General features: G+C 36.8%; 5 protein-coding genes across 5 annotated transcripts; 1 reads left to right on the top strand and 4 right to left on the bottom strand.

Moving 5' to 3' along the window:
- LOC109946781 lies at positions 1,225 to 2,299 on the bottom strand. The gene is made up of 2 exons (XM_020555564.1): positions 2,165 to 2,299; positions 1,225 to 2,055 (listed from the first exon to the last, which is right to left on the bottom strand). The coding sequence occupies exons 1-2, from the start codon at positions 2,297 to 2,299 to the stop codon at positions 1,225 to 1,227; spliced, it is 966 nt and encodes a 321-aa protein (XP_020411153.1).
- Positions 7,876 to 9,057, bottom strand: LOC18793062 (F-box protein At5g07610). Its single transcript, XM_020555553.1, has one exon. It carries the CDS (start codon positions 9,055 to 9,057, stop codon positions 7,876 to 7,878), a length of 1,182 nt encoding a protein of 393 aa, XP_020411142.1.
- LOC18792836 (F-box protein At5g07610) lies at positions 10,210 to 11,827 on the bottom strand. Its single transcript, XM_020555358.1, has one exon. It carries the CDS (start codon positions 11,735 to 11,737, stop codon positions 10,526 to 10,528), a length of 1,212 nt encoding a protein of 403 aa, XP_020410947.1. The 5' UTR covers positions 11,738 to 11,827; the 3' UTR covers positions 10,210 to 10,525.
- Positions 21,699 to 24,901, bottom strand: LOC18791917. The gene is made up of 2 exons (XM_007225764.2): positions 24,512 to 24,901; positions 21,699 to 21,983 (listed from the first exon to the last, which is right to left on the bottom strand). The coding sequence occupies exons 1-2, from the start codon at positions 24,677 to 24,679 to the stop codon at positions 21,936 to 21,938; spliced, it is 216 nt and encodes a 71-aa protein (XP_007225826.1). The 5' UTR covers positions 24,680 to 24,901; the 3' UTR covers positions 21,699 to 21,935.
- On the top strand, positions 26,062 to 26,671 carry LOC18792194 (mitochondrial import receptor subunit TOM7-1). Its single transcript, XM_007225727.2, has one exon. The coding sequence runs from the start codon at positions 26,161 to 26,163 to the stop codon at positions 26,380 to 26,382; it is 222 nt and encodes a 73-aa protein (XP_007225789.1). The 5' UTR covers positions 26,062 to 26,160; the 3' UTR covers positions 26,383 to 26,671.

Below are 27,523 nucleotides of genomic sequence, written 5' to 3'. Positions count from 1 at the left end.
AGCCAAAGATTATCGAGCTACCTCCGCATGACTTTCCTTCCACTAAACTTCTCAAATGGTGTTGTGTTGTCCAAAGCACTTGTTGGACTTCGATTATGCAGATAAACTGCTGTATTCACAGCTTCTGCCCAAAACTTCAATGGAATCTTCTTCTCATGCATCATTGTTCTTGCCATTTCTACCACTGTACGATTCTTTCTCTCTGCAACACCATTCTGTTGTGGAGAGTAAGCTACAGTCAATTGCTTTTCTAACCCATCTCTTCACAAAACTTTAAAAATTCCAGGGAAGTATACTCTCCACCCCTGTCACTTCTGAGTTTCTTGATTTTGTAGCCACTTTGAAGTTCAACCATGGACTTGAATCTTTTAAAAAAATTGAAAACGTGTGACTTGTGCTTCAAGAAGAATACCCAACACATTCTAGTGTGATCATCTATAAAGGTGAGAAAGAATCTATTGCCTGCAAGAGTAGTAATCTGCATTGGACCACAAATGTCAAAGTGTATCAGTTCTAAGGGCTGTGATGCTCTCCAAACTTTCTCCTTGTCAAAAGGTTCTCTGTGACCTTTTCCTGTAGCACAACCAGAGCACACATGCTTTGTGACTTGTAATCTAGGCAGACCTTGCACCATTTCTTTGTCTTGCAGAAGCATCAAACTAGTATAGTTTAGATGTCCATACCTCTTATGCCACAGCCAAGATGACTCCTCAACTGTTACTTTATTAGCCATATAAGGTTTGACATATTCTAGGCTTAAAGGAAAACATCTATTTCCCTTCATTGGTACACATGCAATCAAATCCTGCATCTGCCTATCCCCATAAATATCAACCAGATTATCACCAAAGACAAGCCAATGTCCATGCTCTATCATTTGTCCTACACTTAACAGATTTTCATCCAAACCAGGCACAATCATAACTTCTTTGATATACCTAGTCATATCCTTCATTTCTATAGCCAAAGTGCCTTTGCCTATTGTGTAAGATCCCACATCAACCAACGGAAAGGGGGTGATGTGCCTTATATGTGCACACCCGCATCCATCTAGCACGAGGCCTTTTGGGAGCTCACTGGCTTCGGAGTCGTAGGAACTCCGAAGTTAAGCGAGTTGGGGGCCAGAGCAATCCCAGGATGGGTGACCCACTGGGAAGTTGCTCGTGAGCTCCCATAAACAAAACCGTGAGCGCCAGAGGGGGGCCCAAAGCGGACAATATCGTACTACGGCGGAGCCGATCCCGGGATATGACATATTGACTGCACTAGATCACCAGTCCCCATTTTGACTTTACACTTCACACTTTTATCAACATTTACAAGCAAGAACTCATGGGAAGTCATGTGATTGCTACACGCACTATCAACATACCACATATTCACATTCTTTCCAATAGTTGCAGTATGACATGCATAAAACATAGTTGCAGGTTCTGTTACCTGATTTGCAATGTTAGCAAGCTTCCCTGCCTTGTTTGCTTGATCACAATCCTTGACAAAATGCCCAAATCGATTGCAGCCATGACACTTTGGTTTTCCTTTAAACCAACACTCACCACAATGTAGCTTGTCACAATGTTTGCATTTTCCTTTAGTTTGATCTGATTTTTCCCCTTGTTCATGCTTTCCTCCTTGGTTGGCATTATTTTGAGATTTTGAATCCCATTTCTTACCCGTCGATTTCCAGTTCTTCTTTGATTTGCTATAACCAAAACTAGAATTTGACTGAGATCTTTTTCGGTTTATGCTCATGCTGCTGAAGGCTTTCTTAGTGGTGCTCTCAGCATGTCTATCAAGCCGCTGAGCAAACCCCCTCAATGCAGCAAGCACTTCTTGTACCTCAATAGTCTCAATATCCTTCATTTGTTCAATCACATAACAGACAGGATCAAACTCCTTAGTCAGGCTTATAAGTAGTTTTTGAACTAACCTTCCTTTGGATAGATCTTCCCCATATCCCTTCATCTGATTCACAAGCTCAAGTAGGCGAGTGAGATACCCAGACAAGGTCTCATCATCCCTCATCCTTGTGTACTCAAAATCACGATGCAGACCCTGCAATTTGATGGATCTGACCTGCTTATCACTATGAAATTCCTGATGTAAAATATCCCAAGCACTCTTTGAGGTTCGTCTGAGACAGCCCTTGGATAATCCCAAGTGCCTTAGCATCCTTCATTAACAGAGCTTCCTTCTCAGAATCCGATGACCCTGCATCATCCACCTTCTTCCCCTTTGAATCTGGAATTTGAAACCCTTTTTCAACTAAATCCCATATTCCATGAGATTTGAAAATCATTCTCATTCGAATCTTCCAAAACTCATAGTTTTCCCCATTGTATTTCAAGATTCCGAAAATTCCGAGTTCCGAGATACATTGAGGTTTCAAGGTTAAATTGCACATAATGACAAATTCATGTTGAACAAAATATGACTTGATGACCAAATAGACATATACAAGTTATTAAATAAAGGATAACAACATTTAAGTAAAAGCACATAATAGTTTTCACGCTTTACGTATGATTTTTCAACATGGAGAAAGATTAGTCATTGGCCATGTTTAAAATTTTCAACTATTTTTCGAAATTTTCCTAATTTCTGAAAATTATGAGTTTTCCGAATTGGAATGGATGTTAAACTTCCAAAACTTTTTGGATTGGAATTGGAATCCCATTATTCTGCTCTGATCCGTTCAAAAATCAGCCCTACTTCCTCTATACCCCTTAATAAAATACGGAACAAGAAAAGTACAAATTGGCAAAAAATTTAATAGTAAAATGAAAAGTTAATATTTTAATATTATTTATTTAAAATATGTAGTACATACTATTTTCATTCAATAATATGTGGGGGAAAAAACTGTTTATAATACGTGAATTTTGTCTATATTATTGAAAATTTTGTGAAAATATGTATTTTAAACATGAAGAATATATGTGTACCTATATAATACGTATATTGTGCGTTTGATTTTTTTTTAAGGGTATTTTAACTAGTTTTTTAGATGTGTACAGAAAACAAAAGTATTTTTGAAAAATACGTACATGTGTATAATATGAGTATTATATAGGAAAATGATAACTAGGCTATACCCATTATATTCAAATTAGGGATTCTCCATCCATGCCTTCACTGGGAAATGGTTGTCCACTCCGCCAATTAAAATATATATATATATGTAATTTAAACGAGTAAGAAAAACGAAGGAAATAAACTATTATACTAGGGTAACGAACAAAACAAAATATTTGTTTGTAACTTACATTTTTGTGTATTGTTTAATTCAATATATAATATAAATGTAGAATATAAAATTTGGTGGAAGTCGTGGGACATAATTGGAAGCCACTCTAACAATACATTCATTATTTGTAGGGTACCCTAAAGGGCGTCCCTCAAATAATTTTATTTGAGGGATCCCTCAATAAAAGGGGACTGTACATATACAGAGAGCTTCCATTGAGGGATCCCTCAAATAAGCTTATTTGAGGGACACCCCTTGTAGGCCCCACTCTGGATTGTATTTCACTAATCCAAACTTTCTATTTTGTAGATACTCATTCAAAGATCATCCCTACAAAAAATCACTTGAATCTGATATCATTTGACCACTCAATTAAGTTATTGAAATTTTAGCATTTTCTTGAAGTACCGTGCTCATTGATTTTGTAAGACACAATTGGATGTCGAAACGGTTTCCGATTTGTCTAATTTTTTGTTAGGATGATCTATAAATGAAGACCTAAAAAATAGATGGTTTGGATCATTGGGAAAAAAATTGTAGGGTACCCTAAAGAGCGTCCCTCAAATAATTTTATTTGAGGGATCCCTCAATAGAAGGGGACTGTATACATATATATATATATATATATATAATGAGGTGGGTTTGAATTTGGAATTAATACCATCTCCGCCTCACTTCGAACATTATACCCCCTGAAATTTCCTCAAATCAGTCCACATACACGATTTTTATCCTTCACATATGAAAAAGAAAATCATTGAGAAAAATAAACAAAAAAAATGAAGTCCGGATTTAAGTTTCCAACCAATCGGCAACTACTACCGACAGCTACAAATTCACCAACTGTTATCATCATCATTTTATTTTTACTCCTAAACTTGATACTTATGCAACTGTCTTTTCTCTTGTTCGTACATGTACATGAAGAAAAAATCCATTCAAGTGACGCAAAATTCATGAAAAAAGAAGAGTGTTGCTAAACGAACCTAAAATTAATTGAGTACATTCTAATATTTTAATTAAAATATAAAGTTAACTAAATACACTCTATTAACTACCAAAAATACCCTTAGTACACCCTAATACACTCTTTCACACAACACTCTAATACCAATCCTAAACCAGGTTTCTCTTTTACATGAATTCATGCCCTCTTTTCAAATTTATAAATGTATTGAATTGAACTACAAACACAAACTTTTTTTTTTAGGACATTTCCTATTGAAAGGGGCGATAGCATATTAAACTCACACACACAACACGGATGCTAGGACTCGAACCCAGAACTTTGCCTGAGGGAGTAAATACTCCAAACCACTACAGTAGTGGGTCCTTTGCTACAAACACGAACATTGAACTTATTATTTGGTTTCATAAGTTATATGAAGGAATTTTCAGGGACCTCAATATATTATTTGGATCTAAACCCGTAAAGCTATGAAGGCATTTCACATGTTTGCAGCAAGTCTGCAGCATACCCACATGGTCATGGATCTCTTCAAATCATCAATGTTGAACAACTCAGAAATTGCTCCCTTTGAAACACAAATTAAAACCAATTTCCAGAGGAAGATTACAAAACATTTTGGCCCATGAAGAACAAATCAGGACAGTATAACGCATTTGATAACCAAGTCAAAATGAAATTTACCAATACCAAACGACCACGAAGCCAGTATAATAGTACAACGACAACGTTGATGCAACAGTGGAAAAGCGGATGGTATGACGACGGTGTTAGTGTGACGGTGGAGGAGACAATTTTATGAATGACGCGTTGCTATGTTCGGTGGAGGAGACGACAACGGTGTTTCACAATTCAATATATCCTTTTTGGTAATTTTATATTAGAGTAAATTAGTAATTCAATAAATAGTTTGGTAATATGGTGTACTCAGTTAATTTTAGGATTCGTTTAGCAGCACTCAAAAAGAATTGTGTCGAGTCCAACTTTTTGATGTTTTTGATGTTACCGTTCCACTATGTAAACTGACATCTGCAATCATGCTCTCTATTTTTTAGTTAAAATTTAGTTAAAAATACACAAAAGCTATTTTAGGAGCTCTCTATAAAATTTGAACTCCAGTCATACTCTCTAGTTTAAGGAGTCATAAATACTATAATTATTTTTTAATTCAATATAATTGGTCCATCTCTTAGAAAAAATAGTTATCATTAATTAAAAGTTTAAAATATGTATAAAACCAAGCAACATTAAATCATATGAAACCACTATAAATTATTTCTCTCTCCTCAGCTTGTGCTTTAGAAACAATTTGTAGCAGCAGCAACACGTTGAAAGAAGTTATTTTTTAGGGAGACTTTGGAAAAGCCCAAAGGAGAGAGAAAAATTTTAAAAGAATCCGAAATGGACAAAATTGCCCTTATTTATTTTTTGATTTCCTAAGGAATCTTTTACATTTGCATGTCTTTGGTTTGAAAGTTGAGAGGTTTTTCTGTCTTTTTTGAAAAAGCTTTGGCTTTTTCCAAAAGTGAAAGTTTTTTTATGGGTAAAACCTAAATTTACTTATTTTTTATCACTCTCAGACCAAGAGATAAAAGCAAGAAAGAAATAAACAACTGTAATTTGTAAATTTTGCCAATCATACAAGGCTCTAAATCAGAAGCAATTGCAACCTAGTCAAATCTCAGTTCTACACCTCCATCTAAATTTCTCTGCAAAACTGTTCGATTGAACAACTCACAACATGTGGTCACTGTGTAAAATAAAAAACATTACCAAAAAAAAAAGGGAGCTTCATTAATATACCCAAAATAGGGGCTGAAATTATAAAAAAAAACCCACATGGATTGCACTTTAGAAACACACCCAAAACTCATTTACTACATAAAAAATTAGTGTTTAAGTTCTTATAAATTACATGGCTGCCATTGATCAATTTAAAAAAGAAGACCAACACAAAAAACTTAAATAGCACCCAAAACAAGCCCAACCCAATTTTATAAAAAACCCCAAACAATTCATTACAAACAAAAGGTCTTGAAAACCGTAGTTTCATTAACGTGTCATGTTAATTAATCATTGTAATGTTCTACACCTTTATTGTCATGTTGATTAATTGTTGTAATGTTCCAGTTTAGGGTAATAACACTGCTATGTCATGTTGATTAATGGTTGTAATGTTCCAGTGTAGAGTAATAACACTGCTAATTTCCTATAACATCCTATTTCTAATGCATGTTTACCCCTGTACTGTTCCAGTGTAGGGTAATAACACTGCTAGTTTCCTATGATATCCTATTTCTAATGCATGTCTACCCATGTAATGTTTCAGTCTAAGGTAATAACATTGCTAGTTTATTGTCATGTTGATTAATGGCTGATGTTCCAATCTAGGGTAATAATATTGCTAGTTTATTGTCATGTTGATTAATGGTTGTAATGTTCTAGTTTAGGGTAATAACAATACTAGTTTCATATGACATCCTATCTCTAATGCATGTTTACTCTTGTAATGTTCCAGTCTAGGGTAATAACACTGCTCGTTTCCTATGATATTCTATTTCTAATGCATATCTACCCCTATAATGTTCTAGTCTAGGGTAATAGCACTGCTATTTCCTATGACATCCTATTTCTAATGCATGTTTACCCCTGTAATGTTCTAGTCTAGGGTAATAACACTGCTAGTTTACTGTCATGTTGATTAATGTTTATCATGTTGCTATTTCTAATACATGTCCACCAAAGAAAAGATGAAGAAAGAACAAACCAGACCAACTCAAAACAAGCTGAGCCCAGATTGTTAATACTATTATGTCATAGAAGTATATTGTTAATACTCTGTCATAGAAGTACATTGTTAATACCCTATCACAGAAGTACATTGTTAAACAAAAATGAGATTCATAACTGAAATAGTAACAAAAGTTGAATCGATCATCAAAGCTTCAAATACATTTCGAAAATCAACTAAAATCCGAAAAGAAACACATAATTGAAGCAAAAGATCAAAAATCTCAAGTACAAACCAAACGACGACGACGACGGCGACGACGATAACAACGACAATGATGTGGCGAAAGAGGAGTAGAGCTCGAAGATGAGGAGTAGAGCTAAAAGCATCTGATCGAGGTTTTTTCAAGGTCTTGAACAATCCGAAAAAAGAAAAAATCAATAGAAGCACGATTTTAGAACAAGAAATTGAAGGTGAAATATTGAAAATTGTAGATTAAAGATGAATAATATAGTTGGACCTGAGACTGAGCTTCAATGGAAGCTCCTCTTGCTCCAACACCAGAGAAAACACCAGCGAGAAAGGAGAAAATAAATATGATTTGATTTTTTGGCAGATTTGGTTTTTTTGGCAGATTTGGTTTTTTGGCAGACATGGAAATATTTGGTTTTATGGCAGATCTGGGCAGATCTGATTTTCCTCTCTTAAATCCATAGTACAAGGACAATATAGGTATTTAACACACACAAATAAACTAAAAAACAACTATTAAATTAAAAAAAATTGATAGCTGTCAATTTTTGGATTTTTTTTTTGTGTGTTTATAGTTTTTAAACGGTGTAGGGTTTCTTTATAAAACCATGTCTAAGATTGGGTATATAACTAAATTTCTAAAAAAAAAAAAGCATCCTTATAAAAGCACAGGTCTTCTCATATGTAAGCAAGAGTCTCAATGCATTGGTAGGATTTAGACGAGTGAAAAAATGAAAACTCACTGTAAACGCAACCTCGCGGCAGACCCCGGAGCTTCCTTGAGGTCTTGTCCTTGGCATTATACTGGACCACAGCACCTGGTATTTTGAGCACAATGTTCAAGTCCTCTTCTCGTTCACCTTCAAACAGGTTCATCAGATTAAACTGATAAGGCCCATGGGCAAACCTTCCCATCCTCGGAAAACAAGCCACCAAATCCCCGAAATCGCTTTGACACTTCACCAACCACCCCGACCTATCGTCCTTCATTTCAAAGACGGTGAAGCGGATGCTGCTCGGTCTGCAGGTCCTGACAAGATGCAAGCGCCCGCCCGACTCCCCAAGGTAACCAATGTTCGTCCGGTAGGGTTCTGATGTCATTTGGGGAATTCTCAAGTTTTGAATGCAATTTGCCTCAAAATCAAAGTAAGACACAGAGTTGTTTCTCACATGGCGCCAATAAATAGCACCATTGCAATGAACCCCATGTCCAAAGCCTACCTCGTAAGCCAAATTATGCAGCCCATAGGTCCAAGACTGAGTCTTGGAGGAATAGGTGCCAATCTTGATCAGTTGCTGGGATTCTGACCGAGATAATTCAGTAACAAAAATCAGATTGTAGAAAGCTGATTTCAAAGGATCAAAAGCCAAATCAACGGACATTACTCTCCTGTTGTCAGAATGGTCAAGAACACTAATTCTTTTGGTTTGCCCAGAAGTAGGATTACAAACATAATAAGAAGTGAACCCAGAGTCATCCATGTGAGGCTGAGAATAACACAACAACCCCTTGCATATATTTTGAATTTTGATCTGGGGGATGTGAATGAATTGTGGGTCTCTAGCTGGTCTGCTAGTATTGCCTCTTAGAGAAACGAAGAAAAATTCTGGGGATGGGGCTCTACGACCATTCAAGACGAACCCCGATAGAGATTTTGAGTTTCTTTTGGCATAATTTACAACAAAAATAGGATCAGAGATTATGGAGTACCATTCTTTTGACACTGCCTTTGTTCTGAAAATCTGCTTTGCCGGAAGCTGCATTAGAATCTCTATCAGCATGTCCAAACAGTCGACCAATGCAGCTGCACTGGCTTCGCATCTTCTTCTCTTTTCTAAACTTCTCCTATCCTGTGCCATTTTTGCGTACAAGCCCAAGTTCCGATTTGTCAGTCCTCTACTTGTCTTGACACTATTGAGACTCATCAACACTCCAAATCACACCATTTACATGAAAAAAATCACCAACTCAACACAGTCAATATTGTTGAGGAGTACTAGTGATTTATTCCCACTACTTATAGCATTTCTTCTCATGTTAACCATGGTTAATCCTTTATGACAATTATGAATTACAGTTAATCATATATAGTAAAACATATACACATTTAATCGTTTATGGTAAAAGCGGATATAAATATTAATCATGATTAGCATAAGGCGTGACGCATGTTACAGATAAGAATAAACTGGAGACCTTAAAGACAAAAAAAAGCTCTGGTATTGAAAATATAAAATGGCCCGGTTTTAAGTTATCGGCCAACTGACAACTATTTTTAGCGAGAATTCAACTTATTCACCAAATGTTACTGTCGATCAGTGTCATTATATAATTGTTGCTAATAACATCTGAAAAAGGCTAAAAGTCACTTTTGATCCTTTGTAAATTGACGGATTTCCACTTTAATTCCTATGGTTTCAGTTCTGGTGATTTGATCTATGTAGTTTGATACCTATCGCAATTCAAAGACACATCAAATTTAATGATGGAATAAACACGTGCTCCTAACGAGGGGTATATATGTCTGACATGACAAGATGAGCCACTTCTTCAACCTCTGAATCAAAATTGTCTCAATCTTGACTTCCCTCAATCTGCACCCTCTAGAAATTGAGTGAAACCCTTGAATCAAAACTTTGCGGAGCCCTCGTGAAATAGGAAGACATCCAGCTAAGCCCTAAGGTAGACGGCACGAGTAGACAAAAAAACCCCTCCACATGGGGGAAATGTGCTTACACTGTCACAGAATTGGAGAGAAATTTGGACGTATACTTGAATTGCGATGAGTATCAAAAGTGCATGGATCAAATCGCCAGAATTGAAAGAACTTATTGTTAACCCAATTCCTTCCTGTATTTCTGCTATGGAAAGAATTTATAGCAGAAGCAGGACATGAAAGAACTAAATGTGTGAATTTCTCCAACAGAGAAGGCACTAAGCCTCCAACTTAGATACAACAAACCTCGTCATTTTTCTTAGAAAGCAATTAAGTTATACTCCTCCATCAAATGTTCTTCGACAAACGTTTTATAATACAACTTTCAACATGGTCACATCCATAAAATTCGAGCTCTGTTTTATATCTGTAGCAACACATAAAACAACTGTAATTTTGAATTTCCTCAATCATAGAAGGGTCTAAATTAGAAGCAACAAGCCTAGTCAATCTCAATTTAGAAAGCAAGGTACTCCTTTTAAAGTTCATTACCAAAGTTTTGATTGTACAACTTACAACACAGTCGTATGTATAAAATAGAAACGCTGGCAAAATCATCCTTGCAAAGGTAAGGTAGAAGAGGGGAGGAGATACCAGAAAAACGCTACTTTTCATATGGAAGCAAGGGTCTCCATGTACTGATGCGATTTAAACCTAAAGCCTTGCCCCATAAAGTCATTGAAAATGAAACCTTTTGGCAGATCACAGAGCTTCTTTGATGTCTTATCCTTGGCGTTATATTGGACCACACTCCCAGGTATTGTTAGCACAATACTCAGCTCTTCTTCTTTTTCTCCTCTAAACAGGCTCACTGGAGAAAACAAATAACGCCTAGATAGTCTGGGGGTAACCATCTTTGGGAAAGTAGTTGTTAAATCACCCAAATCACCATTACACTTCACAAACCAGCCAGACCTATCTTTCTCCATCTCAAACACAGTGAACAGAGTAGTGCCTGGTCTGCAGGTCCCAACAAGATGCAAATGCCCGCCCGACTCTCCAAAATAGTCGAAACTCATGGGGTACGATCCCTGAGAAAGTAATGGCATTTGCAACCTTTCCAGGCAGTCAGCCTCAAAATCAAAATATGCTAAAGAGTTCTTCTTTCGATGGTACCAATAAATCGCGCCATTCCAGTAAACCCCATTGCCAAAGTCCACATCATGAGGCACAATGAACAGCCCCTTTGTGCTTGGTCTCCAAGTCTGAGTCTTAGAGGAGTAAATATCAATTTTGATCAGATGGTTCAATTCTGACCCAGATGTTTCACTGACAAAAATCACATTGTAAAAAGGTGACTTTGAAGGATCAAAAGCCAAATTCACAGCCATCAATCTCTTGCTGGATGGACTTTCAAGAACTCTGATTCTTTTGGATTGCCCAGATGCAGAATTACAAACATAATAAGAAGTGAACTGAGGGGCATCCATGTGAGGCTTAGAATAGCACATCAATCCATTACAGAAGTCTTGAATTTCCAATTTGGGGATGGTAAGAAATTTTGGGACTCTCCCAGTTTTGCCATAGCCTCCAATGGAAATGAAAGAAAATTCTGGGTATGGACCTAATTGTTCTTTACGGCCACTCAACAACAAACCCAAAAGAGGTTTTAAGTTTCTTTGGGCATAATTGATAATAAACTGAGGATCAGAGATTATAGAGTACCATTGTTTGGATACGCATTTGAATCTGAGGAGAGGTTTTGCTGGAAGGCGCATCAGGATCTCTACCAAGAGGTCCACTGAGCTGGCCACTGCAGTTGCACCGAAATCTGTGGCTTGGCAGCTTCTTCTTCTTGCTCTGGTTCTCGTCTCCGATCCCATTTTTCGCGTCTGCAGACAAGGTCAAGCTTCGTCAAGCCCCTTTTGTTGGGTTGACACTTGTGAATTGTGACTCACCAACTCCCCAAAACAATAGCGGATCTAGGAATTTTGTAGGAGATGGTAAATATTTAAAAGGCTACAAGCACAAATAAAAAAAAATCATGACCAAATACCCTTAAATTTAAACAATAATAATTTCATTCATAATTATTGAAAAAAAGAGTTAATCATTTTATTAGTCTTTGAATTTAAACCCGATTTGTATTTGAATACCTCAATTTCCAAAATAGTTCCCGTGGTCATTTAACTTTACTTTCGTTATGACAAATGGTCATAACGTCAATTTTGTTAACTTTTCTGTTAAATGCAAGGGTAAAATTGTATTTTTGTATCAAAATTGATAAAATATGAATAAAAAATTAAAATTAAACCTCTCTCTCTCTCTCTCCCCCTCTACCCCGATTTCTACTCCTCCCAAACTTGATTTTTTTTTTTTGATTGGTTTTTTATTTGATTTTCTTTTATTGTTATTTTAAAGATATAATTTTTTATTCTTTTTTTTTTGTTTTAATATAAAAATACCATTTTGCCCTTGTATTTAACAGAAAAAGTTAACAAAGTTGACGGCAAGACTATTTGTTCAAACGAAACTAAAGTTAAAGGATCACGGGAACCATTTTAGAAATTAAGGTACTCAAATGCAAATCGGATCAAAGTTCATGAACTAATAAAACGATTAACCCATAAAAAAAATATCTTTTTGAACAAGATATTTTGAAAAAGAAAATAATAATAAGCGAGCGCATCAAACAAAATAGCAAAGCCTTTTTAAGGCATTTAGTCGAGCACCTAATAGGCATCAATCAAGGTTTTAAAAAGCAAAATGTGGTAGAGAGGCATTTTTGGTCTTGTAATGTGTGGCGTAAGGCTTTCGATCATAAATTAATTTAATTAAAGAACATTATTAATAATTAATTAAAAGTATTAGCTCTATCAAGCATCCCCACATACAATATTCAAGCTAATCTAGCCATATTCAGATTGCCAGAGAAAACTAGAGAAATGGTCTAAAGAGTTGAGGATGCACGTGGCTTAAAATAAAGGTAGGAATTTGATAGGTTCTTCTCGGTTCCTTTGGGAAGATAATTAAGCTCAGCAAGTCCAATTTGGGCCTGAATTCATAGGGATTGAAGAGTTTAAAATGAAACGGCATCGTTTGTTTTCAAGTCACAAAGCACACTGTTCCATTAAAGGGATTTCATTCCCCAAATTCTATTGGTGTCACTTCATTTTGGAATTATCAGAAAGAAAACTAGGGCACAGTGGTCATCTTTTCCACCATGTTGTTGACTATGTCGAGTAGTGGCTTGTCACACGAATTGTCCTTTTGGGGCACCGGCGGACCTATTAAGAAAGGGTAAAGAAGTGAATAGACTTTGGCATTGCAGCTTCACCCAAAACGTGACACGCTTTGAATTGTATATATGAACTAGGTTAATCTTATAGGCAATTACTATTTTACCCTATGGATTGTCATCATGCATTGCAAAGTACAGCTACTTTAGAACTGCTTCTCTAGGAAGCACTCTACACATAAGCGCTTCTAGCAAAACCGTTTTTTCATAAAGACATTGAAATTTTCATAAGAAATCCAAGTGCTTCTTGAAAAAAAACACTTGGAGTGCTTCCTAAAGAAGCACATAGCAATTGCTTCTCCCGAAAGTGATTCTATGACCCAACAGCACCTCTATAATTTTCTGCCAAACGCTATGAGAAGCCTTTTTTTGTTGTCAAAAAGTGTTTTTAACCCTCCCAGAAACACTCCCAATTATGTTAGGGCTTGTTTGGGAGTGATTCTCAAGAGGCCAATAATTACTTTTATGGAGAAGCACATGGAAGGTGCTTCTCCCTAGAATCACTCCCAAACGAGCCCTTAGTTTCTAGGAGTATTGGGATTAGTATTATGTTGTGCAAGACGCAATCTAACATAGCGACTATAGTCCATAGATTGGGCTTCATCGATCCATAAGGTTTGTTTGCATTTCCATCCACACACTAGTTTAAGGAGCAAGTAAAGTATGAAATGTAGCATCGTTAGTGTTCCTTGAAACATTATGTATCCAATTCAAACTTTTAATAACTTTTATATAGTTTAAAAGTCTGGAGGTATTCAATCTAGATTTTTAAGAAGTTCATAAAAGTCTAGTGGTATTTAATTGTGACTATTAAAAAGTCCTTAAAAGTTTGGTGTTATCCAAAAAGATAATAACTTTTAAAACGCTTATTAAATGAATGACGTTTCCATACTTTTAAGGCTAATTGTTAGGAAAAATAGTGGTTTTGCCCCATGAACTAAACCATAATCGTCAATTTGCACCCTCGATTATTTTTTCAGTAAATTAAGGATAGGAATTTGTTACAAATAGCCAATTAGGTGCCTACTATTAGATTTTGAATGATTTCATCCATTTCTCAGTTACTTTTTCATTATTGAAAGGCAAAATCATCAGTTTGCCCTCCCCTTCAACTAAATTACACAAAACTACTGAGATTTTTAAAAAACACGTCATTTGGGCAAAATCGTGTTTTAGGGTTTGAAGAGTGGTTAATTGCAACTTTAGGTTTTAGAACTTGAGATGCGATTGCTAAATCTAATTGGGCAAAGTAAAGATTCGGTCGAAATTTGGGGGGTAATATTGAGAGATTCTAATATACTTTGAGAGTGATTGTTCAAGGAGATGTATGTTGTCCTAAGAGATGGTGGAGAGCGTCTGAAGTACTGTAAATGTCAATTTTTCCTAACTTCTCCCCACCTCATGAGTTTTGACTAATATTATACATTATTAAGAGGTCAAATCGATGTAAAGAGAGTTTTTTGTGTTAGTGGTCCCTTTTATGTTGGTTTTGGTTTGGACTGAGATTCGTTCTATATGAGTTGTTCCTTTTTGAATTGAGATTCGTTCCATGTTGTTGAGGCCCAAAAAATCCAGAATTAGGCCCAAATGAATTCTCGGCCAACACAATGCCTTATTAAGAAAAGACCTGATTTGGAGCACACGAAAGTTCGTCATTCACGCTTTCACGAGTCACGACCACGTGCCATGCCAAATAAATATGCAATTTATCACGCTAAGAATTAAAATGAGCCTATAAAAGGCACTGGCTCTACAAACCCATGCTAATTATTCCGTCAAGCATTATATCTCTTTTCAAAGATGATAAAATTCAAGCACGCTAATCGATATGCCATATCAAGCAAGAAATCATTATTTCACACCTAGCCACGCTACAAGCTTAAGTGAAACCAAGCCACACAAATGTCTGGAGCTTGCTTGAGTGGGTTGTGGTATGGATGGTAACGAGCTTTCATGAGGCCCATTAATGAGCCGAGAAATGGAAGTTTTAGGCTGCTTGGGAGCCCCAAAACTCAAACCTATTTCTTGAGCCCAAATATATGGGTAAGCATAAAAGAGAGAAAAAGCCCAATACTCTAGAAGAGATAGCCTAATACTTTAGGAAAAATTAGCTCATCACTTCAATAAAAATGGTCCATCACTTAGGAGGCTAGCCCATTCCCTTAATATACTAACCCACCACCTTAGGAAGACCCAAATAGCCCAAGTGGCTTAGAAAATATCCAAAAAATCTCTAGCACATGGTTTGAATTGAAACCACGGTAGAAAACTAGGAGAGGTTCGTACGCTCAGGCTGCTGGGAAACTCGAGCACATGGCCAAAGACAAACCCAATGCAAGCCATCAGCAAAACCAAAGGAAATTCGTATGTGTAGGAGGAATACCCATTAGGCAAAAGCTCTATCCATTCTCCTTTCCTCTGCAAGCTCTAATGGGGAAACCAAGAAGAAAAGCAGGTGGCGCCTCATCCCCATGGGAAGGTCCAGCCTCACAAAAACCTTGGAACCCTAAAGAGCCTGTGACCCATCCGCTTTGGTTAAAGAAATTTCACCGAAAGGGAGTGAATGGAAGAGGCAAAGGAAAAGTGGGAATGGAGGATTGATAGAATTAAGGTTCTAAGTGCCCATAAAAGGGAGCTTCTTCTACCCAGCAAAATCATCATCCAGAGTGCGACCAAGCTTCATCAAGCAACTGGAAATTCACTCGATCCATATCCAGAGAGCAAGCTTCCTCTCTTACTTCCAAAACCCAGCAATTTCATGCTCTGTTCATCCTTCTCCCCTTATTTTCCTCTCCTGGCAGACTGTTCTGTTAATTGACAGAGTTTTCGTCAAGCTGCTAGAAACTACTCAACACACCCATTATTTCTCCCATCTCTCTCTCTCTTCAACAAACCATCTTAGAATCCTCTCCTCATTTCCTTAGAACCCCTGTCTTTCATAAAAACTCACAGCTCTCTCTCTGTGTTTATGCTAAACTCATGATTGCTTTGCTCACATAACACAAGACTCTCATGCCAAGCTAAGAAATTATCTGTAAGCAATTGTTGTTTTTGTTGATGAAGGTAACCATGATGCTTCCTAAGGCTTCACTACCTTTTCGAAGCATTCTTAGGGCTTGATTTTTGAACTCAGGCACAGAGGGTAATTTCACATGTTTCTCTTTTCGGCAGCCCAAGCCCATTCGTCAGGCTGCCAGAATAAAAAGACCCCCACACATGTGAGTTGTTCCTTTTATGTCTTGTTCTAAGATTCCTTTAATAGGACTTGTATAATACATTTTTATTCATGTGTGGTCTCACCTTTTTGCATATGAGTTTTATTTTTGTAGCTGTTTTTGTATTTTAGTGAGTTGGTATAGGTGTTTAATGGTAGATAAATGTGGTAGATAGACATTAATTGTTCTGCATTTTTAACTATGCAACTGATCCTAACAATTTTACCCTGGAAATTCACCATGGAAGGTATGTTGTGGATGGGTTCTATTTGGGTAGCATTGTGCACTGGAGTGACAACCATTGCAAAGATTATGTGTCCATGTTGGATTTGTATGAGTTGGCAGTGAAGGTAGGGTACACAGAACAGACAAGTAGGTTTTTCCATAAGAAAAAAAAAAGTGGGTTTGGTTCCAATTATCACTTACAAAGATTATCTTGAGTTTGTGAAGCACCAGTAGTCCTCAAGACAACTAGATGTGATATACATTACTAACATCTCACAACAAGGGCAGATATTAGAGAGCTTCTGTTTCAAGTGATACAACACAAGGCAACAAAGGTAAACAACTTGAACATGTTGATGTCAGTGGTGAGGGTTTTGTAGATGTGGATGTGGATTTGGAGACAGATGGCTATGGGGTGATGATGAGTTTGTCAATGATGACTAGTTTGGTGAAGGTTTTGTAGATGATCAGTTTTGTAAAGGTTTTGCAGATGATGTGCAACTAGAAGATGAAGATGAAGTTGAGTTTAAAGGTGTTGATGTGCAAGTAGAAGATGAAGATGGAGATGATGATGAGGAAAAACCTAGTGTAAAAGATTATGTGTATAGAGAAACTAAATTTGAGCGAAGTGATGAAGACAATGAGAGGGTTTATGGTGGATTTGTTGTAAATGAAGATGAAAAATACCATGAGAAAGAACCAAGTAAGGCAGATACTAATGAGTATGACACTGATGAGTTCAGCAGTGTTCATGAATCTGAGGATGAGGAAAACTACAGTGAGAGGGAAGACTAGAAAAAGAGCTCCTAGATTTAAGCAGTATTACAGAGATCATGACTTGAGGTTTCCCAATCTAGTTTGGGGCTTGAATTCCCAACCATGATAGAGTGCATAGAAGCTATTCAATACTATGCTAATAGTTGTGTCAGGTTACTGAAGTTTGTGAAGAATGAGCCTGGTGGGCTCAGAGTTAAATGCAATGGAAAGGCAGAGAAGCGTCATTGCCTTGGGTACTATATGCATCTCATGTTGGGAAGAGTTTAACTGTTAGGGTGAAGACTATTTTAGGAGAGTAGACATGTGGAAGAGAGGAAACAAGGATATTTGCCACTTCTAGTTGGTTAGCTGCAATATTTGATGAGGAGCTTAGGAAAAATCCTAATACCTCAGTGGGAGATTTCATGGTATTGGTAAGGAAGCATTATTTCATTGATGTTATTAAGGATCAGATCTATAAAGCAAAACAAATTGCTCAATAGAAGATTCAAGAATTAATTGAAGAACAATATACAAAGCTAGAGGATGTATGTATGATTTGATGCTTATATGAGGGGATTCTTACAAGGCTGAAGGACAATAGTGGGGTTTGATGGTTGCTTCATCAAGGGAGCTCATCCAGGTCAACTGCTTACTGTTGCTGGGATCGATGCCAACACTAGCATGTTCCCAATAGCATTTGGTGCGGTAGAGATTGAGAATAGAGAGTGTTGGACTTGATTCTTAAACATTTTCTTCAGAGATGTAGGTATCACATAGAGAAATGGTTGGGTGATCATTACTGATAAGCAGAAAGTCCTACGAAAAGCAACAGAGGACTTAGTGTCATCTGCTAAGCACAGACATTGTGTTAGGCATCGCCATGCAAACTTCAGGACACCTGGTCACTGTAATTTGGCTTTGAGACAAATATTGTGGGCTGCAACTAGAGCCACTATAGTTCCATGGTGGGAAGCAGAGATGGAAAAGATAAGAGATTTATCTAGAAAAGCTTACAAATGGCTGGACGATAGGCCTGCTAACCATTGGAGCATATCACATTTCAAAACTAGTCCAAAATGTGATATGTTGCTCAATAATTTATGTGAGTGTTTCAATTATGCTATTTCAGAAGCTAGAGACAAACCAATATTGACAATGCTAGAGAGATTAAGAAGTTATTTAGTGTTGAGAATGGCAAGGCAAAGAGAAATGCAGTGGACTCAGAAGGTTAGACTAGGGATTGTAATGATAATGGAAAAACCCTTGAATGAGAGTGGGTCATGCATCGCTCAACATGCTGGAAGACGAAAGTATGAAGTTATGCATAAGTTGGGGGGGCAATATGTTGTGGATTTGAATAGGCATACTTGCTCGTGCAGGAAATGAGATCTCTTTGGTCTTCCTTGTTGCCATCCACTGGCTATAATATCAAGGCAATAGAGTACCATGCAATATGTGAATCCTGCTTATTTTATAGATGCATATGACAGAGCATATGGGAATTTCATATCCCCAATGCCTAGTCAAGACTTATGGTGAAAACAAGCAATCCACCCATCAAACCTCCTGTGTACCACAAGCAAGCTGGAAGGCCCAAGAAATCTAGGGTGATAGGGGTAGATGAGATTCCAAAATGTGCCACAAAATTGAAGAGGTATGATATCGTAATACACGTCATAAAAAGGCAAGCTAGCAATTCACAAAGGCCAAGGCAAGCTGCAGATAGGCAAGATGCACCTACCAAACCTGTAAGTACCCAAAATGCTGCTAGCCAAACTTCCCACTCCATGCCAATGAGAATGGCAAAACTAACGATATGATGCTACTTGGTATTATTTGATTTTATGCTTGGTATTGATTTTGGCTTTACTTTATGGTTTTATGCTTGGTATTATTTGATGTTAGTGTTGGGGATAAGGCATGTAGAGGCTGAGGCAATTCAACTGCTGGAATGGGAGGGAGAGGCACTGCTCCAAATGCAGGAATGGGAGGGAGAGGCACTGCTCCAAATGTAGGAATGGATGGGAGAGGCTCAGTTCCAAGTGTACAAGTGGGAGGGACAAACCGCCAACCAAGTGCAACCCAACCTACAGTTTTTACGTTTGCAAGTGGAACTCCTGCTCAGTCAGTGGTTATCTCTCAATCCCCAAAGTTCAAATCACCTGCAAAAAAGACAATGCCTTGGAGGAAGTGGCAGTGGCCTTGTAATGGTGAAACTGTTTGATAATCCAACTGCTTTGTAATTGTGAATTTGTTTGTTTGGCAAGTGTTTTATAATTGTAAACTTGCTTGTTTTGGCAAGTCTTTTATAATGCTCTACACTTGTGGTTTTTAACCAGTCTTTTGTAATGCTCTGCACTTGTGGTATTTAGCATATCTTTTGTAATGCTATGGTTAAGCACCAATGGTATTTAGTATGCACTTTTATACTTCAAAGTGTTAAATGCACACTCAGGAGGTTTGGTTTCTTTAAGACATGTTTATACTTTGTCTTTCCAATTGCACCAATATGGTCAGATATATTCATTCCCAACTGCTATGAGTACATCAAATTGTTTCACATTGCACCACTTTATTCAGAGCAGGCCAAATTTTTTTTTTTAATAGGAAATGGCGTCAAAAATAGATACAAAAACCCAAAAGCATCACTAACACATATTACCCAAAACCAAAAAGCACAAAATACATGCCCTCAAACTCTTTCATCACATTAATTCCAATTTCAACTATTTCTCGTCCCTGTAATTGGTTTCGATAACACGGAAAGCCCCAGAATTATCTTCACAATCAAGCAGCTGCCAAACCAAAACATAATCTTCTTTACTTCAGCTCTCTGCAACTGAAGTTCCTCCTCCATAATTCTAATACACCTTAACAACCCAGGAATGATCTGCTTGGGTCGACCTCTCTGTATCATTCATGGAATCGAATTCAAAAAATTCAAAAAAACCAAAAAATCATAGAACTCACCGTTTGTGTGCCATAAACATATAACTTTCTTTCAGGGTTTAAATATGTCCAAGACGTCCTTATTAACACATGTTTTCGACATTTACAGTATCTCCCCAACACAGCCCCTCCATGTTCACTTGAGGTCGATGACTCGAGCCTCATCTCAGCACCACCACTGGTCTGGGTTACAAAATTGGGGCTTTAGGTCTAAATGTTGGGAGTATAAGGAGTTAAGGGTGAAGTGGCGCTTTTGCCCTTCTTAAATGGGTAGTGTGCGAAAAGTAATGGAGAAATGAATGAAATCTGACGATAGGCACCTAATTGCTATTTTTAACAAATTTGTATCCTTAATTTACTGAAAAATAATCGTGGGTGCAAATTGACAATAATAGTTTAATTAAGGGGGCAAAACCGCATTTAACCCATAATTGTTAATAGTAAAAGTCTTACTAATTTACTAGTGACTTTTATTAACTCTATGAAAGTATTTAAGAATTTGTCAACTCTACGAAAGTCACTCACTTTAAAAAAAAAATCTATACGTATAGATGGTATACACCCGTAAACTCTTTTAGAAAACTTTAGAAAACCACAATTCGCTAAATTTTTCCAACGGCAGGCACACAAAAAGCTTGGGCGGACACTCACTCAATTTTCCAACAACAGATACACAAAAAGCTTGAGGGTGACATTGAGTGATTTGAAAGTTTGAGGGTCACCAAAAAAGGAAAAAACTTACATGCTGCATAGCTAACCTTTGTTGTCAAATTTATTGTGTGCTGCTATGAAAGTTCCTTTTTTAATGTTTTCTTTTCTTTTATTAAAGTAATCATTTGCTCTATTTCTTTGGTACCTTTGGTGAGCTGCTTCCATGTTCTTCTGTCTACCAAAGTCTTGTCCCCAGACCAACACTTGGAACCCATCTCCAATACCTTGTCATCCAACCAAAACAACAAATTTCCAGGCGCTTGTGTTTTGCAGGCGTGCAATTCACTGGTACAGTGAGGAGCAGACCACCTTATACTTCAATGTAGAGAAAGAGTGCTTCAACCCAATCCATGGACATGCCTCAGTTTTTGTCAACCCTTATGATATTTCTTATTTTGGGCAGTCTGGAGGCCATCTCCGTATAAACACAACCTCTAGACAACAGCAGAACTGGAAGTGTTGAAATCGGAGGAAGATTACTTTGACTGGTCAGTATCGATCCTGACGGTTTAAGAGTACCCATTACTTTCTTGTCGGAAAAAGGAGTATCCATTACATGATAAGTAATTTGCTTCGTAGAGTTGTATTGCCAGCAGCCGTTGGTTTCTGGGTTCAAATTTGATTGTTATTTGAGCAGAAGGGAACAAGGAGACTGAGAAAGGTCATGCATAAATGAGGATCCCGGAATTCTGATAAACCAAACTGGATAAAGTATTTAAAAAGACATAAGTTTACCATTGACCGTGCAGTATTCGTAACAGACAAATACAATTCAACAACAATGCAAATTCCTTTAGTATTACGTTCCGTAGATCAACAAAGAAAAGGAAATACTTCCCCTCTACCAGGAAAGGGAAATTTGTGGTCCCATAGGGAATGTTCTATCACTAGTCCCACAGTTATTGTCAAACATTCTTGGATAAGTCATAGAAACTTCCTGTATGGTCTGCCTGCATCCTCATCTTGCATGTGCTGTCACCATAGAAAACAAAGTGTTAGAAGCCCAATCAATTAATTGCAAGACTGGAATGGCCAAATTGTTTGAGTGGTGAGTGTGTACACACACTCGAACGTCAGCATCCAAATTATATGACAAGGAAAAAGAAAGAAGAAAACGCGTAAAACAAATAGCCCGTAATCAGAAAATTTAAGGAGAACTAAAAAGACAGAGATGCATATGAATGACTAATCAACAATAAAATCCAGGCAAATACCAGGGATAGTTACACAGATTAGTGCCTGGGATTTAAGCTTAATCTTATCTTATACTATTAATTTTTAGTATTTGAATGTATCAGACTTCTGTCTATTCATCTTTGTCATAAGTACAACTGAATTTGTAAACATGGAAAATCAGAAGGCTGCAACAATGAATAGACAGTGGAACAACGTACGCAATGAGAATAGATATCACTAGGCTGAGGAAGATAAAGAAGTTGGACACAGGACATGACTTTGCAACAGAACAGATATCAGTAATTTGGCAACTCATTACCAATTAACAAACCAGTACAAAAAAGAAAAAAAGAAACGCATCTCAACACACCAGTGTTTCAAAGGGACAACTGCTTCACAAGAGCCGATACTAATAAGTAGTAGCAACCAGACCTTTTAATATAAGATGGCAACTGACAAGAAACAGAAAAACCATGAAACTAACGGAGATCAGCTCAAAGGAATTTACTCCCATCCCCCCACCCCTTTTTAAAGGAAAAAAAAAGGAAGGAAAAAAAAAAAAAAAGAAGAAGAAGAAGAATATTTTACCATGACATTTGGTTAAGGCCTTAAACCCCTGTTCCTACGAGAATATGTACTCCCATAGAGAACCCTTTTCGATTATCTATATTGATTACTGACAAAGACTCCAGTGGAAGAAAAACATTAGAGGCATTCTACCAACAGATGCACAAGAGATTTAAAAACCCAAATGAATGCTCTAGAAACTCCAACACTGCAGACTTCTAATTTTACTAGGCAATTAGGCTTTTCAGTATACATTTAACTCCTACTTCAAACCCCTGTCAAAAATTGAAGCCAAATTTTATGACAGCATGGAATTTGATAAAAGCCCTCAAAAGTGCCAAAAAAAATTTAGCACAAATGATGATTCTACACTATTTCTACAACCCCCAAAGCCATATTAACCCCAACAAAAAACCTAGACGAAAGTATAAACAAGAAATGCCTTTTATTTCACAGATTAGTGCCTAGGATTTAAGATTAATCTTATCTTATACTATTAATTTTTAGTATTTGAATGCAACAGACTACTTTGAACCTTTACCCTTCCATCTATTCATCTTTGTCATAAGTACAATTGAATTTGTAAACATGGAAAATCAGAAGGCTCCAACAATGAATAGACAGTGGAACAATGTGTGCAATGAGAATAGATACCACTAGGCCAAGGGAGATAAAGAAGTTGAACAAAGGACATGACTTTGCAACAAAACTGATATCAGGAATTTTCCAACTGGTTACCTATGGACAAATTAGAACCAAAAAAAAAGTATTTCATGAAACCAATGTTGCAAAAGGGCAACTGCTTCACAAGAGCTGATACTAGCTAGTAGTAGCAACCATACCTTTTAATATAAAGAGGCATTAGGGTTTAGTTACTTCCTCCCCACCCCTCTAACTAAAAGAAAAAAATATGATTTTAACATGACATTTGATTAAGGCCTTAAAGCCCAGTTCCTACCAAAATATTTACTCCCGTAGAGAGACCTCTTGGACTATCTACTTAATTACTTACAAAGACTCCAGCGGAAGAAAAATATTAGAGGCATTCCTCCAACAGAATGTACAAGAGATTTAAAAACCCAAAGAAATGCTCTAGAAACTCAGAACATTGCAGCTTTCAAATCTGACTAGAGAGACCTTTTCGATTATCCATGCTAATTAGTTACAAAGACTCCAGAGGAAGAAAAATATTAGAGGCATTCCTCCAACAGAATGTACAGGAGAATTAAAAACCCAAAGATATGCTCTAGAAACTCAGAACATTGCAGCTTTCAAATCTGACTGAGTGAGCATGGGACTCAATCATGTTTCCTTATGATTTCACTAGGCAATAAGGCTTTTCAGTATACATTTAACTCCTCCTACAAAGCCCTACGAAAAATTGAAGCCAAATGTTATGACAGAGTGGTAAAACCCCCAAAAAGTGCCAAATTTTTTTACACAAACGCTTCACAAATGATGATTCTACACTTTCTACAACCCCAAACAAGAAATGCCTTTTATTTCCCAAAATATAGTTTGGGTCCAAACCCAAATGTTTAAACATCATAATTTGAGAAAATTGATTTCCTAAAAGTCAAACAACCACTAAAACAAAAAAAGAGCTGAGGCTAGCTGTTGAGGAACCAAACCAAATTCGATAACCAAAAATCGAATTAAGAGAAATATCTTGAAGCATATTACGATCGATTGGGCAATTTCAAACGGATCCACAGATTAATTTCCAAAACGAAAACAAATGGGAGAGAGAAAGTTACGAAATCTCTGACGATGCCCTTGTAGACCAAGATAGGGATGGCGATGCCGAAAATGCCAACAAGGGCAAAGTTGCGGCGAGTCCAGCGGAAGTTGTGCTCGAGATTTTCTCTTGCTGAGCCCCACTCCTCTATGAACTTGTTCTTGTTTGCTTCCATTCCTCCCCCCATTTTTGCTTACCTCCTCTGCTTTCGACTGGCCCCTCTCCCTCTCTCTCTCTCTCAGTCTCTCTTTCTTCTAATTTAGATTTCCTTTCAATTGAAATGCTCAGCTATGCGTATGTCCATCTATCCACCGTTTGGCTGCGTCGATGACCCAATTCCCACACCTCAGCTTTTTTTTTTTCTTTTCTTTTTTTCTGAAAGTACTTTACTCAAATAATGGTTTTTTTCTTTGTACGAATAACATAACATGAGCTTCTTTTTGTATGAAGATTTAAGTGAATTTGGCTGAAAAACATAAACTAAAAAAATTACATCTCTTTTCCTTTTCTATTACAAAAACATATAAAGAAAAAATTTCGGCTAAAAAGTAAAACACAAGAAAAGATTCATTTGGAAATTATGCGACTTGGGCCTCATCTATCGTTGTGGTTCCATGGCCCTTGACATATATCCTATTTAAGGGCATAAGGTCCATTGTTTATGATTTAGTTTGAGCTAAATTAAGTGAAGAAATTAAACGAAACCGAAGGAGATTTCTTAGATTATGGTATAATATAACGCTTAATTAGTTACTTGTTGTATGTATAGGTTAGGCCAGTTGGTCAGACTGGTGAGTTTGCCTACTTGCATCATAGTTCAAATCTTCCTTTCTATTGATAAAAACAAATACTACTTGTGAAATTAACTTTTGTTTTTTAAAAATATAACACTCCAATTAGCTAATTGTTTTGCTTATATGACGCTAAATTCATCACACGTGGATGTAGAGATGCCATATGGATCAAAAATAAGAAGTTTTTTTTAATAAAGAAAATCTTAACCTTATAAGATATATAGAGATGAAAAATTGTCTACGTTGTTTGGCATTGCTTCTCTAATAAGCACTTCTGTTCATAAGCGCTTCTCATAAAAGTGTTTTTATTATGAAGATGATGAAATTTTCTTAAGAAATCCAAGTGCTTCTTGAAAAAGCACATAGCATGCACTTCCTAAAATCACTTCTAACATTTTTTGCCAATAAAACTTTAAGTTGTCAGAAAGCTCTTTTAGTCCTCTTATAAGCATTTCCAAATAGACCCAACTTAGTATCACTATAATTTAACCGACATACGAATCAATGGTGTAACAATTTGTAATTTTAAGCAGTGTCTTTCTCTTTCTTTTTTTCCTTTCTTTTTTTTAATAGAGAAATAAGCATTGTCTTTCTCAAGCTTTTAAATGACAACAAAAACGTGATAAGTTACGTTTTTCTTTTTTATTTTTTCTTTAAAAATAACCAATTACAAAATTTAAATATTTATTTAGAGGATAAAAATTAGAAGTTTGTGGAGGACAAGAAACAAACGACGGCTATGATGGGCGCTATATAATAAGCACCCGACGCGTCACATTTACGACACTTCATAGCCCCAAACTCCGAGGAACAAAAACCTTATAATTAGGGTTTGAGAGAGGCGAGCACACACAGACTACAGACGAAAATTTCAATGGCGTCGAAGGTTACTCTGAAGAGCAAGGGCAAAACGACGAATAAGGGCTCCAAAGGCTCTGATGAGCGCTCGGTGGCCCAGTCCGTAAAGGAGTGGAGCACGTGGGCCATGAAGAAGGCGAAGGTCGTCACCCACTACGGCTTCATTCCCCTGATCATCGTCATCGGCATGAACTCGGAGCCTAAGCCACAGCTTTCTCAGCTTCTCAGCCCCGTCTGATCTGATCGGTTTGGATCCTTCAAATTCCAATATGGGTTTTTGGTATTATCTCTAGTGGATTATGGTTCGGTGCCTATTTGTCGAATCTACATCTTATGGTTCAGGTTACTGTTTAGGGTTTTGTTCTACATGTTACGGAGGTATTAGTTTTAGTAATTGGGTGTAACGAATTTTATGTATGCTTTTGCTTAAACTGACGAATGGGCACTTTTCAATGAGGATTTTGCCTTTGTAGTTGAATTTATTGAATATATAAAAATTTGGGCTTTGTGCTTCCAAATAATCTTATTAGATTTTAAATTTATGTCTTACTATTCATGCATGGCTTTTTAATTCTCTGTTATTTGATATTTTTTTGTAGCAATTTGACTGCTTACTTGTAAGATTCTATGCTGTCTCCTGTTGTCTCCCTTACAATGTGTCTGCTTGCATTTGTTGGTTTGTTATTTGATTCTGGGGTACCAAATATTTTGTTTTCTGTAAGTAATTTGTCTTCAGGTTCATGAATGAACAATTTGAGACCTAGAATACGAGTGTGATTCTTCATTCTATTTTTTAAGAATTCATATGTATTTGAACTCTCAGAAAACGGTAATGTTGTCTATCAACTTAGACTTTTCCCTCTGTTTATGATCAGAAAGGTTGTTGTTGCGGTTGCAGTTCTATATATGTTGATGTTCTTGTAGCTCATTTTGGTGCTATAAGCCTTGTAGACTTTCAAGATAATTATTTCTGGCATGTCTCGTATTTGGTAGTAGAATTATATCTTGATAGCCAATGTGAGGCATTGAGGATGTTATTATTACAGTACAAAAAATTTCTTAAGTGTCCTGTTTATTACAAGTTTTGGACGAAACAATAGAATCCTCTGTTTGGCTTGATTCAGAGGGATCCTTCCTTAGTTCTGCCATTAGGCTAAACCAGAAGCTCTAACCTTATATGGTTCCACAAATGAAATTTTTACAAGTGAAACCAAAGGGACTTTGGTCAGATTTTATTTTATTTTAAAAAATTTTGGCTGTCCTTTTGATAACTGGCTCGTATTATAATATGATATGGAGATTAGTTCATTTCAAACAGGAAATATGTCCGGTTTATTCTGCCTCTCAATAGATTGGAGTCTGCTCTGTTATGGTGCATT

Source organism: Prunus persica, chromosome G1 (genome assembly GCF_000346465.2).
Source record: "Prunus persica cultivar Lovell chromosome G1, Prunus_persica_NCBIv2, whole genome shotgun sequence".
NCBI classification, from domain to species: Eukaryota; Viridiplantae; Streptophyta; class Magnoliopsida; order Rosales; family Rosaceae; genus Prunus; species Prunus persica.
The sequence above is the reverse complement of the archived record's forward strand: the minus strand, read 5'-3'. Positions and strand labels throughout refer to the sequence as shown.